General features: G+C 40.4%; 1 protein-coding gene across 3 annotated transcripts in view; it reads left to right on the plus strand.

The window, feature by feature from the left end:
* IL1RL1 (interleukin 1 receptor like 1) overlaps nucleotides 1–20,194 on the plus strand; it is a 29,790-nt gene that overhangs the window by 5,219 nt on the left and 4,377 nt on the right. For 2 of the 3 annotated variants that reach the window (XM_072849760.1, XM_072849761.1), the window contains exons 3-10: nucleotides 356–426; nucleotides 2,651–2,852; nucleotides 3,149–3,317; nucleotides 3,405–3,567; nucleotides 6,227–6,295; nucleotides 8,197–8,329; nucleotides 8,420–8,577; nucleotides 10,162–10,479. In XM_072849760.1, coding sequence (XP_072705861.1) covers nucleotides 360–426; nucleotides 2,651–2,852; nucleotides 3,149–3,317; nucleotides 3,405–3,567; nucleotides 6,227–6,295; nucleotides 8,197–8,329; nucleotides 8,420–8,577; nucleotides 10,162–10,172 — 972 coding nt within the window. In that variant the 5' untranslated portion in view covers nucleotides 356–359 and the 3' untranslated portion in view covers nucleotides 10,173–10,479. Of the gene's footprint in view, nucleotides 1–355; nucleotides 427–2,650; nucleotides 2,853–3,148; nucleotides 3,318–3,404; nucleotides 3,568–6,226; nucleotides 6,296–8,196; nucleotides 8,330–8,419; nucleotides 8,578–10,161; nucleotides 10,480–16,324; nucleotides 16,457–18,371; nucleotides 18,531–20,194 lie in introns of those variants that run through there. The other variant, XM_072849762.1, reaches the window with a different exon arrangement.

A 20,194-nucleotide genomic window follows, 5' to 3' on the forward strand; every position in this document is an offset into this window, starting at 1 on the left:
AATGCCAATGTACATTTAGCTTCCCTAAAAAACCCCCAACCAAGCAAGAAGACGCTTCTGTCTGAGGCCCACCATGGCAGAGTAATTCCCCCACCTCCATTAAACTAAGTCATAACAGTAGTTTCAATGGAACATAAACTATTGCATTGATTATAGAACAAAGAGCATCATCTCAAAGCTGCAAAACCACTGCTACACGCACACGCACACTCCGTACAGAGCAGCTCACATGATGCAGTTTATCACTGCATGATACCATTATCTGTTAGTAGATGTACATCAGTGCCATAGCAATAACATAACTGATGCAGTCAGAGTATATTCTGAGATATCAATGTTTTTCTTTTTCGTTTAGAAATATGATGGGGTATGTACATTTGATCTTCTTATCTACCTTCCTCTCGGTTTCCATGACATCCGAAACATGTAAGTCATATTTTAAAACTACTTTTTGATGAGGTTTATTCTGTAGAAATGAGTAAGCTGTTCCCAAACTGGTAATTTTTTTTAAACCTAAAATTAGGTAGTTTACCTCAAGCCACAAATCACTGCTTAAAAACCAGCTTTCTCTGTCTATTAAAATGCACCAGCTACTGTCCATTTCTGTGACATTAAGTCTAGGTTCTACCTCTGCTCCTTGGCATCTCTGCAAGCAGAAAGAAAAGGGTTTTTTTGAAAGGATTCGAGAGTAGCTGGTGTTCCAGCCCCCAGCTGGGCAAAGTCTCCAAAAGCATGCTTAAATCGCACTGAACAGGACACGTGTATGCACCCTGCTGAACCAGAGACGTAACTGGGAGCTTTGCTCATTAAAAATGTTTTTTAATGTCCTGGGTTTGGGAGTGTTAACCCACAAGTGCCATGTAACAACAAAACTTCCTTGCACATGGGGGATATTCAAAACAGTAACCTCTTTCTGACGGGTCAGCTCTGCTGGCCCTGCAGTCATTTCTACCAGTGACACAGCATTATATATCACTCTCATAGTTCCAGTCTCCAGCCGAGCTGCTTATTTGTCTGAAAAATATTGTAAGATATTATCTCTAAATATTTTCCCATATTCTCAGTTTTACAATATGAATGCTAAGTTTCAAATGAATTAGATTTATTAAGAGGCCAAATTCTGCTGAAGAATTTGCCAAGATAGTTTTCACTGATGTCGTTGAGTTTAGATGAGGCCTCTCATTTTCCATGTGTTCCTTCTCCTCCTCTATTTTTCCTTGAAGAAAGCTGTATTTCCAATGTGTTCCTCCTTTGGTGGGGCAATGCCACCTTTCCTGACACCCCTGATAGGTCCCACTGTCTTTGCAAGGCTCATGGGTAGGAATGCTGTCAAAGTGACAGGGTCGGGGGTACTTATACCTGATGTGGCTAATTTAGGTGCCTGAATTAGTAATCGAGATGACATGTAATGTCAGGGGAGATGGACTGCTTCTTTAGAAAGAACGAAAGCAGAAGCCAAGTGCTCACCATGTAGAGAGACTCACCACCTGATTTGTGCATCTACGTGTCTAAAGCCAGGCAGTGGCAACACTCCCACAAAGTGTAATTTTTGATAGAGATTCTCTGTTTTTGTTAGCTATTTGGTTACCTACTCTCATTTTCATGCTCCCTTATGTACTGCAGCTCCTCTGCCAATCTCCGTCTTTGTCCAGTCTCCATCCTTGCTTATTTTCTCATCTTTCTGTTCTCCAAAATGCAATTTAACTTTCAGGTTAGCGTTTCTGTTTTCAGCAGCCAGTTCACAATTCAGATGCCTGGGCACTTAAATACCTACCAAAATTGCACGATTCAAGTTTCTCTGGACCAGTTTCAGTATTCAAAAGTAGAAATATACTCAGTTTAAAAAAAAGTAAAATTAGTGTCTTACTCCCAACTCCTTCCTCTTTTTTCTTTTGTGTGAGTGTGTGTGGTTTGTCTTCCTATGCTTCTTATTTGTCTCATTCCTTTCTGGCATCTTTTCACCTTCCCATCAGATTCTTCCTTTCAGTCTGTTACATTTCTTTCATTTTTTTCACATTTTTGTGAACTTTGCAGAGAAGGTCTTCTGGCTTTTGTCTTTTTTGGATTTTTTTTAAATGATCTTATCTACAGGCTTCCTCCTTCTGCTAGTTTTTTCTTCAGTGAAAGAAGAAATTCTTTATTTTCTTTTTCTATATTAAAAAGGCAGAGCAAGAGCTTTTTTCTGTTCTATAAATAAATTTTAATTATACTGAAGTAAGGAAAGCTACCTTCATAGTACAGCATTAAAGACAGTGCTTTTCTTTGTGTTTAAGTTCCTGTTTTGAATAAAACCAGGATTTCAAGCAAAGATTTGCATAAGAAGTTCATTTCAAGAAATCACTTTTTTGATTAAAACCTCATATTTTTTAGTGTATCTCTGGTTTGAATCTAGGGTTGTTTTTTTTTTCTTCTGTCCTACACATTAATTATTATTTTTGCGAACAAATGGCTCCATAACTCAAGATAAACACATTTTTTCTTGAAAAAAATCCAGTGAGAATATGTTTGCTATGTATAATCTCTGAAAACTCCAGGAAGGTAGTTAGAGGCACATGACTGGCCTACTGATCCAGGAATGCCAAGTTCCCCTCTGTCTCAGTGGGGCTAAGGTTTAATTAATCTGAGATTTTTATCTTTTGTTCATTTGCAGTTGATGCAATGGAAGGTGAGGCTTTAGTTATAAAATGTCCCCGATGGAGTTCAGCTGTGAAAGTCACCTGGTATCACACAGATACTAACAAAATAATTCCTGCAGAAGAAGAGGGATCACGAATATTTTCCTTAAAACAATTGCTTTGGTTTCTGCCAACTTCTAGAGAGGATTCTGGAAACTACACTTGTGTTATACATTTGTAAGTGCAACACTGAAAATTGAAAGGCATAAGACTGGAAAAAAAACATGTTTGAATAATACAGTCTAATTATTATCTGCGGAAATTATGCTATTTTTTCATGGTGTACACCATTTCATGTAACTTTTCATTCTGCAATTGCTATTTTTCTGACAACTTGTTAAAAATCAATCTGTGACTGAACTGCAATAACCATCTATATGTTTATAAAAACCAAAACTCACATTTGTTACAAACATTTTGTATATTCCATATAAAAATACTATCATTGACATACCTTTATTCTGTTTTTAAAGTTCAAATAATCGCACAAAGTTGTTCAACATGAGTGTGCAGGTGCATCCATACAAGCAAGGAGTATGTTTCCCAAGTGAGATTCGTTACCCAAATGACACTGGAAGAGGAAAAATTGTTTGTCCTACAATTGACAATTATAAGAATGCTACTATCATCCAGTGGTATAAGGTAAATAAAACCCTGATAGTGCCAGTTATAGATCAGATTACTGTGAGAAGCTATTTGCAGCCAAATAAAGAAAGTTTTCTTTTCCAGGACTGCAAACCTCTTCAGGGAGAGAGATACTTCAGGGGAGAAAAATATATTTTTATTAACAACCCAAGAAAGGAGGATGATGGTTATTATACTTGTCAATTTATCTACACTCATAAAAGAAATGTGTTTAATGTATCAGCAACAAGGATTTTCATAAGTAAGGGTAAGACAGTCATGTTTTTGCTTGCTAAGATAAAGAGACTGATGTCTACTTAAAGCAAAGGAAGCTCCTTTTGTACATTAAAGAGAAAAAGAGTTTCTGTCAGTTTGTTTTATCTTCTTAATGAAACTTTAGAAACTTCAGCTTTTTTAGGTGAATTTTGTGGATGGGGATCCAAATGGAGCAAGATGGGAGTAAATTCAGACCTGGTCACATTCAGCTTTTTGCTAAAAGTCTCTGATGACTCTGGTTACATACTGGGGTTGGTAGAGCTGTCTGAAAGCACTTATTTCTGAAATGAAGGGTCTCCTCAGTGGGATGCCACAAAGCTCTGCTTTCTGTTTGTTCAAGGGGAGAAGAATTTGTAGCTAGTGAGGATCATCTGGTGGTCAGTGGATCACTGATGTGTTGATGGCCTACAACTCAATACCTTCTGGTCCATCTTGATTATCTAGCATTTAGTTGACAGTAGGGCTGAAAAAACTTTTAGATTTGTCTTGAATGAGACAAAATGAGCTATATATATACATGTAGACAGAAAATGAGTGCAGCTCAGTGATTACTGTGTCTTTGTTATTTTGAACACAGCCAACATGGCTGAGATGTGTGGACTTTGGGGTGCCTCTAAGATGCAGTCTCCTCAGGGAGGTTTTGTGTTTGGATGGTGGTCAGGGGAAGAGCATGCAGCGATCAGCAGTTCCAGATTGTATCATCTTGCAAGACTTCAAAATGTGTCTTCAGTTCTGCAATCAGATCAGTAGAAAAACAGTCAGAAGGGTTGTTGGGGGTTTGGGGATGGGGGGGGGGTTGGGTTTGGTTTTTTGTGTGGTGGGTTTTTTTTGTTTTTGTTTTTGTTTTTTTTTCTCAAATATAGATAATGTTAATTTGCAGACTGACATCAGATCTTTTTGCTGTGGGGAGGCACCCAGCTTTGTGGGCAGAATGGAGATTTGGAGTGTAGGACCCTTGATTCCCGTTTTTGCTGCTGTGCCCAGATCTCAGTAGCAGAGTTTGTTCCAATTATTCTGAGCTGGACAGAAGAGAGATTTGAGCTGAGACCTTGTACAGTAGCTTAGCAGGTGTCGTGCCTTTCCTCCCCCTCTTCCTTGTAATACCCTGTTGGTCTACGTGACACTTCTCTGCCTAACAATTTTTGTTTGAATGTACTTTCATCAAAATTTCTCTAACTGGTCAGGAATATTGTTGTGTCTGGTTTATAATGAAAATTGCTGGGTTTTATCTGGCACAAAGGCATCCAAATTTACAAAAGCTTCTGTTACCTCCAGGCAGATTACTTCATTTCAAAGTTAATCTGACTTTTTCTTTTGAAATCATTGCAGAAAGAAGGGATTGCAACATAACATGTGAATTCTGAGCTGGGTCTGTCACATTTGCTCCAGTTTTTACTAAATTCAAAGTACTTAATGACAACTTCTTTGAGTTTTTATCAGCCCTTAAAATTAGTATGCTGATGAGTGGAGCTGTTACGTTTTGATAATATTTGCTTATGACGTACATTCCTGTTGCCTTGCGGATCCACACTGATCCAGAGGACCTTCTGCCTCTGAATGCTGGCAGATAAGAACTCAGCATAGTCAGCTAGCTAGGAAGTTACTGACTTTCTCCTGACTTCTTTTTTACGAGATCCAGCTAATGAAAATTAGAAACAGTTAGGATGGGTAAAGAGAATTGCTCTTCTGGCAGCCTGGGAAGCAGGGTGTTAAATAAGTTCCTGCAGATTTTTTAGGGAAATGTGGTTATGGGTTTCACAGAGGTGCCTTGAGATGGAAAAACTTAATGAGGGAAAGGATAGCAAGCAATGTGTTTGGAGTGGGAAATATGAGACAGTACAAAGGGCAAGAAAAGAAGAAGAAGGCATAAAGGGAAAAAATCTTAAAGATCTGAATACCTAATTCAAGTCAAGCAGCTGGATGTAGTTTAGACCTGTCCATAACAATTATTAGTGGGGATAGAAAATAAACATGTCAAAGGAAAAGTAGTATTCCTTCTAAAAGGTAATGATAAGGGATGCTCAATGTCATGGCAGACTGGTGTAATGGGAAGCAGTTGTGTGCAGCAGCGGTGTGCAGGCAGCGGAGAGAGAGGCCTGGGAACCAGACATGCTCGGCTGTCAGGCTGCCGAGATGGGGGAAACAGAGGGGAACACGGGCAGGCAGCTGTGGGCTAGAAGGTCCCCAGTTCAGATTCTGCATGAAAGTAAATATTTGCTATTTCATATCATGGATATAAGTAATTCCTTCAAATGTCTGAAGGAATTTCTTTATCTCGTTTTAAAAACAAAATAAGCAACTGAGAAAGCACACAAACCTATAACTGCATTTGCTTTTTTTTTCCACTCAGCAGCTAAAACAGTACTTGAAAAACTAAAAATTTTCATTGCTCTTTATGTACAAAAGTAAAAATTAAATAAATGGGGAGAAAATACTTAAACTATTAACATGTACAGACTCCCCAGGAACACTGGGTCATAGGGATGAAATCATATGATCCAAACAGACATGTGAAACACTGTTGTAGTGTTAGTTTGCAATTCTGCTTTGGGATCTTAAAATATTAACTGTACAGATTATAATCATTATCTTACAAAATGCTTTTTCACAACTTTCTAATATGTGCTTCTTTCCCTTCTTAATTTCCAAAGCAAAACACTCACCTCTACCTCCTCAAATTTTATTTCCAAAAGATAAAGATGTAATAGAAGTGGAGCTTGGTAAGTATGGACTTTAAATTGTATTTAAATTAACATTTTGTGATGGCCTAGCGAACATGGGGATCTTCAAGAAGATTTAATGATAGAATTTTTTATTGCATTTTTACACCATAATGTTTACCATTTAATTCACCCCAGGCACAGTGATATGAAGTTAGATATAACTGATGGGTTATTTAGGTATTAAGCAGCAATTTAAGGGAATTTAAATAACCCATTCTACCCTTACTAGGATAGACCAGGATTACTCACACAGTCAATTATGACATCTCAGCTGAAGGGGTGACAGCTTCCATCCACTTCAAAGAGGGCTTTAGCTAAATCCTTTGAAACTGCTTGACAGTACCCCTAAGAGAGAAGGATGGACTATTCTTGCAACTAGAGATACTCCTTGTTACTTGCAGTTCTGGTCTGGAGACGCTGTCTGTGTCTCTGTTGATGAATGAAGGACAGCAAGGGACTGGTCACTGGCCCTGAGGCTGTGGAGCACTGCCTGGCTCATGTCCACATTGGCTAGCACTGAGCAGATCTGTCTGGTTGGAAGATATCGAGAGGGCTGAAAGACAGGACCAAGGAGTGACCTTAGAAATAGCAGGGTGGAGAGCCCGCGATACAGAGCTTGCTCCTTGACTCCCTTTCATTTACAACCATAGATGTTCTCAGTGATTCAGATTTACCCTGCGTAACTTGCAGCATCAGAGCAAGGTACTTGTGGTAGGAGTGAGAGCTGTCTAGGGTTTTTGTATCGTCAATGGAGAAAGGTGGACCTCTCCAGAAAGTGACTGAGCCCATCTGAAACATAAATAGGTAGCCCAGGATACCTGTCTCCCAGGGCAGGTGGGATGAATCTGGGCCACTGGGAGAAGGGATGGCAATTACCACTCCACTGTTTCTGTCCTACAGCAAGACTGCTGTGGTAGCAGGTACTGCAGGGGCCCAGGGCCCTGTCTGAGGTGCCACATACTCAGAGAGTTGCCACATACTCAGAGAATTGCCATGTTGACTCGCATTCCCCTTCTTTTTTTCCACTTTCCCCTAGTTGCTTTGTCACTCAGAATTAGATGATCTGTGCTCCAAGACCACCTTTCTCTAACAAGATGGTCAGTCTGTAGTGCTCTGTGGGCTCTGCCCACCCCTCTGGGGCAATAAGAAATCTGGCACTGCTTGTAAGGAGCAAATTTACTTTACATTTAAAAACCATTTGCTGTGTTGGATCTATTGTCTCCTATTTGTGAAACGGAAGGGATTTCTCCATGCTCCCTAATACCAATTCAGGATGTAAGTCCTAAGATTTGTTAATCTTATCTAAGCCCTGCTTAGATGCAGATTTACATGGAAATAATTTAAAGTGTTTTAATTATACCTTCTTTCAGTGCAATGGTGACTATTACTTTGGAATAAATATTTCCTAATGACAAATACTTAATAAGTAATTTCCTGTTTTAGTTTCGCTTGGACTGGTTTACTTTACTTTTGTCCAGCTTGAATAAAATCCAAGATAAGAGTCTGCACACAAGACTTACCAAAATAATATATACTGAAATTAAATTATGTTATTTCCATGTACATTTGTGTGTAAACCAGCATTTACTTTCCATGTTCCCCAATAGTTGATTACATGGCTTAAGCATCACAAGTAAAGCCTACATTGCCTTCATCATAACAGATACAAATAATTTGTAATCCTTGGTGTTGTATTAGATCATTTGTTAAAATCTCCTTTTACTATTTCTTTTTGAGTCTCTTCTAGGCATCATTTTCTCAGCAGAAAAATATGTCAAAATTTTAAAGACAAAACTCACAGGTGGTATGAAGATTTGTAGAAAAAGATGTTATGAGGAAAATAAAATTATACTTGTTTTTCACCAAGGAGTGTTTACATGTCTCTGTATCTTGATTAGGTGCTGCTTTGTCTCTGAAATGTCAGGCCCGCCTGGGGATTAAGAAACAGCCGATGGCTGTTGTCACATGGGATGTGGATAACATCCCGGTGAAATACTCAGATTTTTCAAGATTTCATGAAAAAACTCATTTGTAAGTACATATAACAGAATAATCTTTCTTCTTAGCAAATTGTGCCTAGCCTTTAAAGCCAATGGTACCAGCTCTTTCTCTCTCTATTAGTTTTGAAGGACGTGAGCAAGAATATTACAGAGAGACCACTTTGCATATTACTGAAATAAAAAAGGAGGATCTGCAGGCAAATTTCACATGTGTAGCGCTGAACGAAATGCACAACACAAGGGCCACGGTGACATTACAACTAAAAGCGCAATGCGAAGGTAGGATTTTTTTGTTTTGTTTTCTTACACTTTGCACTCAGTTTGAACTATGTTGGTGATTTTATTTTATTAGTTGTTTCTGTTAGTAAGAAAGTTTCTGCTATTAAGAAGGAAAACCAGCTTGCTTCCTCCCTACGTATTCAAGCCAGTGGCAAAATTCTCATGGCTTCATTAGGTCATGAAAGTCCTCGGGGTAAATTGTGCTGGGGGGAAGGCATTACTCAAATGGTGTCAGTGAGAGATTAAATATGCAGAGCAGGACAGTGTATCAGCCCTGTGATAAGAATATCCTGTTTCTAGGATATTTCTGCTAGGTGACAAATTCCCCTTGCCTTGAAGGCATGCGGTGCACTTGGATTTGAAGCACACTGGTATAGTGCAGTCTGCTCTACAAGATACTCAGGCTGTAGAGGATCCTCTGCAGATGAGAGCCGGGCAAGGAAATGACCTCTCCTTTGGTCATCAGCATTACAATGCATTGTGAGGAGCAGAGATTCATCTTCTTTTGCGAATCACTGTTGTTTCTACCGCAGAACCATGGCAGAAAATATGCAAACTTTAAAAGCAAAAGTTTCAGCTGCCAGTTTACCAGTTTGTTTGCCTTCCCTCCCATACCACATCCACTGTAGTGCCTTGTATTTTGACTGAATGTTAAGTGGCATGACTAACTTCTGTGATGTCTGGCTTTATCCTCTCTCCTTCTGATCGCTACTGTGTTCACTGTGTGCCACACAGAGGTGTGAATAACACTTCGAAGGCTTTCCCTTGGTTTTGTTTTTAAATTTATGATTCTAGTAATTTCTGCCAGAGAAGGAAAATTGGGGTCAGTAAATGGTGGGGACTGGGATGGCCTTTAGCTCCTATGGGAATCTTTTTAATAGTGTTAGCCAGATCCCTGAGAAAGCACTGTCACCAGCACCACTGAGTTTGATTCTTATGGCAGAAAATGTTATTGTGTCTGTGGTCAATGGTTTCCTTTCTTATCCCTTCAGATACGCTGAACCTCCAAGGATCTTGAGAAGAAATCCCAAGGTCTTTAACAGGGATTAGTTTTTTATAAGAGAATGATGGAAAGAGTAAAATCAAGTGTATTGTGATCACAGGGTGTGCACAGCTCTGTGTCCTGCAGTATTCTTGACTGTTCGTAACTTCCTACAGGATTATGGCATCAAAGCATAGATGTATTTCCTTGCCATAGCCTAGCCTAGAAGGGATGTAGGTAAATTATAGCAGAGGATAGGTCATCATCCAGCAGGACAGCACCGATTCCCCCCAGAGGAAGGTGGCAGGAGATATTTTGGTTGGATATTACTAAATGAGTGCAAGTGTAGCATCACTGAGGAGGCTGGAAACACAACAGCTCTGCACTGAATTATCTGAGTGTGGGAGCATACTTGCAATGAGAGGGAAGGAAACTGAGTAACAGTTCCTGCTCACTCTAGTTCAGGCAATACAAGTCCTTTATGGGCTCCATATTACAAACTACATGAAGGAAAGAGTATATTTTATATTCTGTATTCATCAAGTGATTCATTAGATCTGATTTCTGTTGTAGACAACTCTTATTTTGTTTTTTATCCATAGGTCTTCAGTAAATGTTCATGAAAGGTCTTGACTGTGACCCCCCCTTTGCTGCTGCCTGTTTTGTGTGGATGTCTGTCCCCTTCTCCTTGTTGCTGCTATTGTCAAGATGCCTGCTTCTGCTACTCAGCACTGTTGGTGTAAGCAATGCTACATCCAGAAATGGTTGTGCTCTGCTTTAGTTTTCTTCACTCACTCCTCACGCAGCTGAGCAACATTTATGCTAAAACAACGACAGCTTTCCTCTGAGTGTAATAAAAATGCTGTGGGGTTTTCTTGTGCCTCACATCTTGTAAATGTGTAATAAAAATGTGTACTCTACTTCTTTTTTGTGTTTTGTTTGTTTATTTTTAATGGAAAAAACCCCAATTGTGGGTTTTTTTTAAATATGCGGTTGTTCCTTAGTGTTTCCCACAGCACAAATTGTGTCTGCTAGCTACTATCCTGTTGATGTGCTTTTTACACAAGCTCCTGCTCTGTATTCTGATTTTTTTTTTCAGAGTGTTCAGTATGGGTTACATGATCATTATTTGCAGCACAAATCTGCGATAGGAAGTAAGAGATGAATAGGTGTGGTGCCACTTACTACTCAAATCAGTCAATTCTGAGGGCATTTAATGAACTAGAAAAATAGTGTTTAGCCGCACAGGTGACAGATTAAGGGAGGAAGCTCCCTTCCTCCTCTAAGGGAGGAAGAACTCAATTGCATTAGAGTTGCTGTTCAGTCTTACAGCAATACTCTCTGTCTTCAAAAACCTGCTCAATGAACGATTTGGCTCACCACATGGAAATTTTCAATGGGAACCAGGAATTAAATCTTTTTTTCTGAGTCATAATCAAATACTTTAAGTCCTAGTTCACTGTTGGCGATATCACTATAATTAACCCTAGCAATTTTCTTTGATAACAATTGCAATCCACATAAGAATAAAAAATTGCCAGAGAGGAGTGATGAGAAAAGGAAGAGTTTCCTTCACCGTCAAGAGTGATGAGAGCTGTTTGGTTTTGTCTCCATGGAAAACAAAAATACTCCCTTAATACTGCCAGGAACCGATGGAATTGGCAAAGCTGCTTGACGTCTCACAGGGGAAAAAAGTATATTTTCCAGTTTAGGATATATGCTGTGCACACATGTATGTATTCACATGTGTGTGAAGAAAAGTGCTGTATTGTGAAAAAAGTGTCTTTTACTTATCTTTTTAAATAGGAAATAAATGCTGCTAAGAGAAGATGATCAGCTCTTTAGAAATGAGCTACATGACCTAAGGACCTCAGTTATCAGGAGTAATGGAATGCAGTCACCTCCTCTTGGTGTGATTTGGTGGTATCCAGACTACACACACTATGTCTTTTATACACAGAGAAACCAGGCAAATTCTTTCTTTGTTTTAACAGAAGAATTTAATGAGGATTTGGCTATGAATTTCGACAGTCTCTGCAGCTATGTACTTGCCTCCATTAGGAGGTGCTAATGTCTCTGGATCTTTCTGCTGCTGCTACATTCAGAGGTTGCTTCTCCTCCTGCTGAGGAAGATCTTTCTCCGTTTTTTTTTCTCATCCATCCCCTGCCTAGTCTTTGATCACCCCAGTCAATATGGAACTCATCCTTCCACAGTATTTCCCAGCCTTTCTCTCCCCGCTTTGCCTGAAGCTGTTTGGTATCGTCCGACTCCTTCACCAGCACTTGTTCATAAACATATTCTTCATGTCTCATAATACCTCTTTACAGAAAATACAGGCTGCCTCATTTCCTCCAGATCTTTCAGTCCTATGTCTTCCTTTTAATTCCAGAGATGGTGATCATCCCACATTTTACATTTCCTCTCTGTCACAAGCCATGTCCTCTCATGTGCTCTGAGATCATCTGCGTAACTTGTTGTGTAGTGTGCCTCTGGTCACTGTAAGGCTAAGGAATTTGCGACAACTTTTAATTCCCTTTTCTTCCACCTTTCCTGACAAAGATGTAGCTCATCTTGCTGGACACCTGAAAAGAGACAGAGACTCTGCTTGCTAGACTACTCCCAGTTGCCCTCCATAGCTGCTTGGTATCTCTCACGCTGGAAGATGCCACCTCTCAAGAACGAGAAAATTAATTGGCTACACTGTTCACGCCAGTTCAGCTCATTGATAACTGCAGTGGATCAATGCTCACAAAAGTAGCTCTGCTGGCAGAGGGGGGCAGCTGTTAGCTCCTGCGCCAGAGGCAATGACAAGTAACTGGAGAAACACTGAAAGTGTTAACTCCTACCAGCAGAGCTGGGTCAGGACAGGAACATCCCTTCAGCATCCCCTTTAACCTGTCTGCTAGGGAATACATGGGCTGTCTGAATACCTTCCAAGTCCTTCCCTTTTTATTAATATATAAGCTACCGCGGGCTTTTAGTTCCTCATGTTGATTCAGGGCTGGTTAAATAACTGGAGGTGGTTTTCCATGTGTCTGACCCACAAGCATCATCTTATTTCTCCCTGAGCATTCCTCAATTCTCATTCACAAGGAAGTGTAAAATGCCCAGAGGACCACAGATCTTTCTGATGTGAACCCTCCTCTTTGGAGAATGCCAGAAATTCCAGTCATTCAGAGCAGAGATAAAGTTCAGCCCAGAACATCAGCTTTGTTCTTCCTCAAAGATACTTAATGCCAAACCTAACCTTTTGGCTTGTCTTTGGTAGATGATGGATGTGGACAGGAATTCCAGACCCAGATCTCTGCCTTTACTGTCTGGAAGTGCATCCACCTTAGAAGTCAGAGAAGTTGCAAAAAACTGCTATTCTTCTGAAGTTTGCCAGGAAATCCTTCAAATGTTGCTTTCTGACTTGTTTTCTCTGGCCTCTCCAATATTGTTTCTTGTGAGCTGATAGTTCTGTATTCCCATTGCTCTTGAATATAAATAAATAGTATTAAAGACAGTTGACTCATGAACTCTCTGCCGCTAAATGATGCAGCGAAGTCAAATGGAACAACAGTATCTGTTCAACCTTGTTCAGGGCCTCCAAAAGTGGCTTCTGGCCCTTGCCCCATTGTACTGATGATTTAGCTGAGTCAGCCTTACTGGGAACTGAATCTGCTCTTCCAGGAAGACCCCTGTGGGGTTCTTGTCTGACACTTTACAAGCTGTATAAGCACAGGAAATCTATCACTTTTTTTCCAGCCTTGGTCTAATCAGTGCAAAACCAAATGTAAACAGCGGGGTTTTTTAGGTTTGTGATTGCAGAAGTTGTTGTTGGAACCTGTTTCTTTTCTACATGTTTTATAGATACTTACTCAATGCATTACAATAGTATTTGAAATGTCGTGGTGAGCACACTCTCAGCAAATGAAGCAATAAGAAATAGTGGCAGTCTCTGATCCTTGGGTCGTCCTCACCAGGTAGTGGAAGGGGTTTCCTGATTTTGTCTGTGTGTGTATTGGCCAGGAAAATCGATCAAATCATAAAATTTGAAGGGGTCCACAAGGACAAAGTTCCTTCATGGGCATCACATAACACTGCTAAAACTACAAAATGGCCGAACTTCACTATAAAAGAAACTGGTTGTTTTCTTGCCCACTTCAATCTTATTGTAAGGTGGTTTCCCCATATCTCCTAGTTCTGGTGAGGCATGCTTCATCACATGCCTGATGTTTCTTTCTTCCTTTAAATGGCAAAGAAAAACCAGGAAGAGTGTGAAAATCATGTCAAATTTACCTCACATCCTACCAGAGGAAAGGGAAAATGTACTTGTAAACTCTTTATTTATACACCTTTTCATTGCAGTTTCTCAGGCACAAATATTTTTAGGTTGCCTCCATAAGTGCTACTCAGTACACTGCCTTATTCAACATCTCCTGGAGAAGCCAGGGAACCTGTAGATTTCAAGATAAGAGACTCTTCACTGCTAAATATTTTATCTTATTTCATTCACTTAGTGCCAAGTCCAAGCAAAAGCTCTGAAATTGCTCCTTGGTGGTGGTCAGTGCCTTCACCTGTAGCATACTTACTGGCTGCATACAATCTGCAGCATTTTCCAATCTGTCTTGCTGCCTCTTCTGTAGAGGAAATTGAGACTGGCTCTTCAGCCTGCTGTAAGATGCACCTATTCAAGTGCCGGTGAATGGCCTGCTGCTGCAGCCACATGTGTCTTGTATGTGTTTTTCAGGCAGAGGGAGGAAAAGCCCTGAATGTCTGATCCTTGCTCTGAATGCACAAGGCTTGGCTGGGTGGAGTTGCTACCAGTACATGTAATCACCCTCCATGGGTTGAGATGCTGTGAAGGGTCTTTACAGTGAGGATGCCAGAGCTGGCCTCCACGTTTGTATTGCCAGAATGCTTGTATTTAAATTTATATGTGGTCAACATTCAAAGAAATACTTCTTTCCTCAGCTAAGATAATTCTGAAATTGCAGCATACCTCAAATCTCATTGTAACACTGAAGGGGATACATGCTTCTAGTGATATTCCAAGGCAGGGCATTGCAACTGGCAATTATTATATTTGCTATATCATAGTAAAATAAAAATGGATGGGCCCTTTTCTGCAGATGTGATGCACAATCTGGACATTTTCATGTGCATTTCTTTGGGGGTAAAAGCCCATCACCCAGTCCGACACCTCTGGAGGTATATTTTTCACTCCAAATCATTTCAGTGACCTGAAACACAGAAAAGTCCCCAAAGCGGTTGTATTATTACAACTATAGGATGACGAGTTGTCGTGCTGGGCAGGAATAATTAGGTAAAGAGGGTGGACTGTGAATGGAAATCTCTTAATGGGTATAGTTGTCAGAGAAAAAAATGTACATGGCACTGCTCTGAGACTACATGTTAAAACCAAGTGGAGTAGATTTAGGTATCTTTCATTTGCTTAGGAACAGATTTCTACTATGAGACAATTGCCATTAATCTTCCCTCCAAGGGAATAATGAATCCTCTTTGTGTAACTGCTATACAAAGCCTTTGATATTTTAATTTCAAACTGGGCTATCTGGAATTCATAGTGTTTTCAATACTGAATCCTGGGTGAATTCAATATGTCCAGGACATAGGTCAAAAGTATCTTCTTCAGCTTTGTGGCTGTAACAGTCTGTGGATTAAGCTTCCATCTTTCTAGTTTGGAGGGAGTACAAAATGACCTTGCTTCTACCTCCCATTGTCTGTTGCTGCAGCAGAACTAGATGCCATCTAGAGGATGCACATATCTAGATTGACTTCTGCTCTGTGAATCACAGAACAAGAGGAAAAAAGGGCTGTTACAGAAATGCAGCTATCTGGGTTGTGATAGGAACATAGCTCTCCCCTAGAAGAGTGATAATCACAATCTTGTCCTAGACTAGCTGTGTGCATATGATAGCACACAGCTGGTAACTGCCATTCTTATAGAATCAGAGAATCACCGAATAGTTTGGGTTGAAAGAGACCTTTAAAGGTTGTCTAGTCCAACCCCCCTGCAAGAGCAGGGACATCTTCAACTAGATCAGGTTGCTCAAATCCCCTTCCCACCTGACCTTGAATGTTTCCAGGGATGGGGCATCTACCACCTCTCTGGGCAACCTGTTCCAGTGCCTCACCACCCTCATCATAAAAAATGTCTTCCTTATATCTAGTCTGAATCTGTCCCTGGTAAGTCTTCATCTCTGAGGTGGAGGTGGTCAGATTCAAGAGCTCTTCCATGAGGGAAGCTGGAACTAAAATGGGTGGCTCTTTTCTTTCCCAATTTTCCTTACTCGTCATTGCTTTGCATACTTTGTTCTTATCTTGCAGATTTAATTATTTGCACATGTTTCTCTGTACCCTGTTTGTGCAACTATGCCAGAAGCCTCCGCTTGTCCTTTTGTGGACACTTATGGTTGTCATGCGTAGGCTTAGATGTCTTACAAAATGCTTGAACATTGTTGCTGGTTGTGTTACTAACAGTTTTACATGTTACAAAATACTTAAACGTCATTGTCAGCTGTGGTAGTTGGTGTAGCTAGGTCTGGATTCAACGGAAGTAAATGTTAATTGCATACTGCTCTGTATGCTTCTAGTTTAGGGATCTCTGTATTGGCTACACCAGCTGGGGAAGGAAAAAGCTTTGTTGTCTCTGTTGTGAGCTCCTTAAAGCTGTGACAGAAGTAAGGATAGGAGAGGCTGAGGCTTCAGCCCATGGGTTAACTTCTCTACAGCTAACAATATATTCCTCTTCTTTGCAGTGGGTCTTCCTAACGTCCTGTTGATTGTAGGATCTCTAGTTCTGCTAGTCTCTGTTATACTTTATCAGTCCTTCCGAGTTGATATCGTCCTATTGTACCGGGAGATATTTCAGCCCTACTCGGTCAAGGATGGTGAGTAAGAACTGAGCAAGAGAGTTTAAAAAAATGAAAAAGCAAATCATATGGAAATGGATTTATTTGATAGTTGCTTACTAACTCATAAAACACCTGAGCCTAATCTTTCTCTTTCTCATGCCTTCTGAAATTGTTTAGATAAGAGGGGACATACATAGCTCTGGTAGTGCTTTACATTCCCTTGTTTCCTGGGTCCTGTAGCGATGTGTTACATAAGAGAGGGATTCAGTCCTGGTTACATATTTTTTAACAAAAATATTTGCCATGAACATTGAATGACAGTGAGAATCTGATTTACAGTGCTATTAACTGCACTTGTTATGTGCTCTCTAAAGCAAAGGAACCAGCGTGCTGGGTAATGTCTTAACAGGCATGTGTTGGAGCAATACAGTTTTTATAAGCCAAAGAGAAAGGTACTGATATTGTGGAAGACACTTTGGGGGAGAATACATCCCATCCAACTTTAGGGGTGCACTTCAGCTCAAGAGTAAGACATTTAAATTTAGTCGCATGCAATGTAGGTGCACACATGCAAGTTCCCATCACAGATATGAAACCTGGAGACCTGGGGCTGGGTTCAGCTGTCTAACCGTAAGCAGCTACTGCCGTTGGAGCTCCCTTAGGACTTAAGAGAGACCTGAACCACTCTGCAGTGGCAGCTGAAGGGCAGGCAGTGCCTAATGACACTATGCGGTACGTTTTTAGGTGACCAAATCCAGCTCCTCATCAATAAAATCAACTTAGCTAACCAGGCACTGGGACCTTGTGTCAGTGGTCTAAACGTGGGCATCTAGAGTCATGTGGGATGGCCAAAAAAATGAACATGTAACACAGATCTGCTGGATGTTGCAGGCTTCTGGAGCAGGGTCTGGAGATCAGGTAGGGTACCATAGGAAGTCTCAGATGGTACTAGATGCCTATGTTTAGGCAACTCAGCTGGGCCCCTGGCATTCACATGAGAGTAGTTCAAATCACTCCAGAATTCACTAACTGCAATGGCTAGTTCTCTGCTGATTGTAGCCAGAGTTTAGACACCTAGCTTTCATGTAGACACCTAAATTTACATTTTTAAAATCTGAAGCTGACTGCTACCACAGATGTCTGCATGGTAGATATCTACAGCTGATCTAGTTACCTATGTTCTCTTTAAAGAGGAAAGATGTATGCTTTTTAGGGCAGTTTCCATTTAAGTATATTTTACTATTAAATGAATCAGACTCTGGAAATGGCTATTTCTTTTTTATTGTAAGGATGGTCTGGACAAGAACCTCAGATAGCAACAAAGGAAGGGATATGATAATCTCCACTGGAAAGAAAGAAATGAAACATTTGGGATCAGAAAAAAATGCTGTAATGGAAAACATATTTGAGAGAAATGAAGAAAAGAGTGAAAAAAAAATTTGACTTTGTACTTGGTTCAGGCTGTAAGACTACTTCCTGAGTAAAGGAGCTTTTCACTCAGAAGTATGATATGTCATGGAAATGATGAGTAATTTCTTCAGGGTGGAATAATTTAAGTGGAGTGTCTTGTCCTGAAAGACAAAGGCTGTTAACAGCCTGTTGTATCACCTGAAATAACAAATGCTGAGCTTCATCTCTATTTCATGCTAATATGCATCGATTGATTTAATTCTTACTCTATATGCTTTGGGATACAGCCTTCACAATACAAAGGTTGGGTTCTCCCAAGTTGCAAACACACAGGACATAACAGTTGAGTGTGGAAAACACCAAATGTGCAGAGTCTCTAATTTCCAAACATGTACCCAATGATATACATTGTTCAGATTAGCAGGAACTTCTACTTAGATCTATTTCAAAGACTGGTATTTTTATTTCTCTTCTAGCTTTTGCAATAGACAGCTCTAATTCATGTTAACACAATACACTTTCCTCTTGTTTTGCCTTACAGATGGGAAGCTATATGATGCATATGTTATCTATCCCAGAAGCCATACCAATGAAGCTAATTTTGTGGAATATTTTGTTTACCAAATCATGCCAGATATTCTAGAAAATAAATGTGGATATAAACTGTGTATTTATGGGAGAGATATATATCCCGGAGAAGGTAAGTTTCAGATCAGATAATGCACAGAATGACTTGTCAAGCTTCAGCAGATTGTGGTTCTAGTCCCTTTTAGGGGTATAGGAGGTCCCTTTATGTTCCTGAGCTGGCTGCTCATCACCTCAGCAGCTCTTTCAGGCAGGATGACACAACGGCACTCCGTGCTTGCCAGTGTGCTAAGAAAAGCAAGCTACAAGGCAAGGGCACAGATTGTTTATCATCTTCTTGGGTCATGCAGGAAATATGACCCCAAGAGTGACTCTTTTAAACATACACATGCTCTTTGGGTAGTGTAACTCTGCATAGCCATTATCTGAGCAAAGCCACAACCAAACCATGCGTGAGTAGGTCTACGAGACACGGAAGAGGAGAAAACCACAAACTAAGCTGAGGAATAAACCTTGCTGTTATCACTCAGGGCTTTTCAACCTGTTACAACGGTGGTAGAGTCACAGGAAGTTCAACTTCTGTTCCCTGACATGACCTACTTTCACTTCACACAGTTCCCAGCGCTAATTCAGGAGACAGTATTCTTTATTCCTGCTTCCCTGTCTTCCAGAATGGAATCATTTTAATTAATCTGTGCTAACTTCCAGATGGACACCGCTATGCTATTTCTTATGATTGCTGTCATCTAGGTGCTATCTGCTTTCTTTCAGAGCTCACTTGTCTGTTTATTTTGTGCTCTGATTATTCCGTGGACCAGATCTTCTCTCCCTGTCAGTAAGCAGGCATGAAGCCAAAGCCAAGCATTTTCTGTTACACATTTCTGAAATCATCTGCATTGGGCCAGGTGTCAATCCCCTGCTCAGAGCTGGGCTGAGATCTTTGATGTCCTTCTCTTCAGGAGAGTGGCAAAAGTCCTGCCTGGCCTTGAGAAAACCCACGGCAACAAGAATGTAAAAAAAGCTGCAAGAGCTGCTGAGCCGGACCATTCCCAGCATGCCAGATCCAGAACAAGGAACTAGTAGCTCTTTGTAGCTCCCTGTAGCTCCTTGAAGTAGCTCACAAAACCGTCAATGACAAAAATTTATGCCACCTGTTCAGGTGATTAGGGACAGGGCAATATTTTGTTATGGGACACTGCTCTCAAATTGTGGTTTATGGATGGCAATCCTGAAGAAAACTGAGCACAGCATGCAAATGAGCTGAAGACTGTAAGACTAACAAGGGCTCTAATAACCTGGCCGGAAACAAAGACTTTTTCACTGTACAAAGGCATGAATGGATGCCTGTAACCCAGGGGTGACAGACAGAAGACTCACCAAGCCAGCCTTGAACAGTGAGTAACTTTTGTTTGACTTGTTTGGTCTGATTTAATCAAAACTCTAAAAATGTCCTGAGCGTTGACCATTGTCCTTCCTTTTCTCTTCTTGCCTACTTTCCCAGCTTTCTGCTTTTCTCTTCCTTGTCCACTTTCATGCCCCAAAATGCTTCCACTTGGGTGGAAAAGCTACTCCGAATCTGCCTGCCATCGGGAGCACTTAAAAGTTTTCTGCTTCCATGCAGATGGACTTTACCCATATGCTCCCCACTCTTGTTTATCTCCTGATCTTGAGCCTTTTGTTACTAGGTTTCCAAATCCAAAACCTTACAATTAAAATATGCTAAGCAGAGTAAAACAGGAAATGCCACTTCAGGTTACTGTGATCCTTCCTGAACACACA

Source organism: Ciconia boyciana, chromosome 1 (assembly GCF_034638445.1).
Source record: "Ciconia boyciana chromosome 1, ASM3463844v1, whole genome shotgun sequence".
In the NCBI taxonomy this organism is placed as follows: domain Eukaryota; kingdom Metazoa; phylum Chordata; class Aves; order Ciconiiformes; family Ciconiidae; genus Ciconia; species Ciconia boyciana.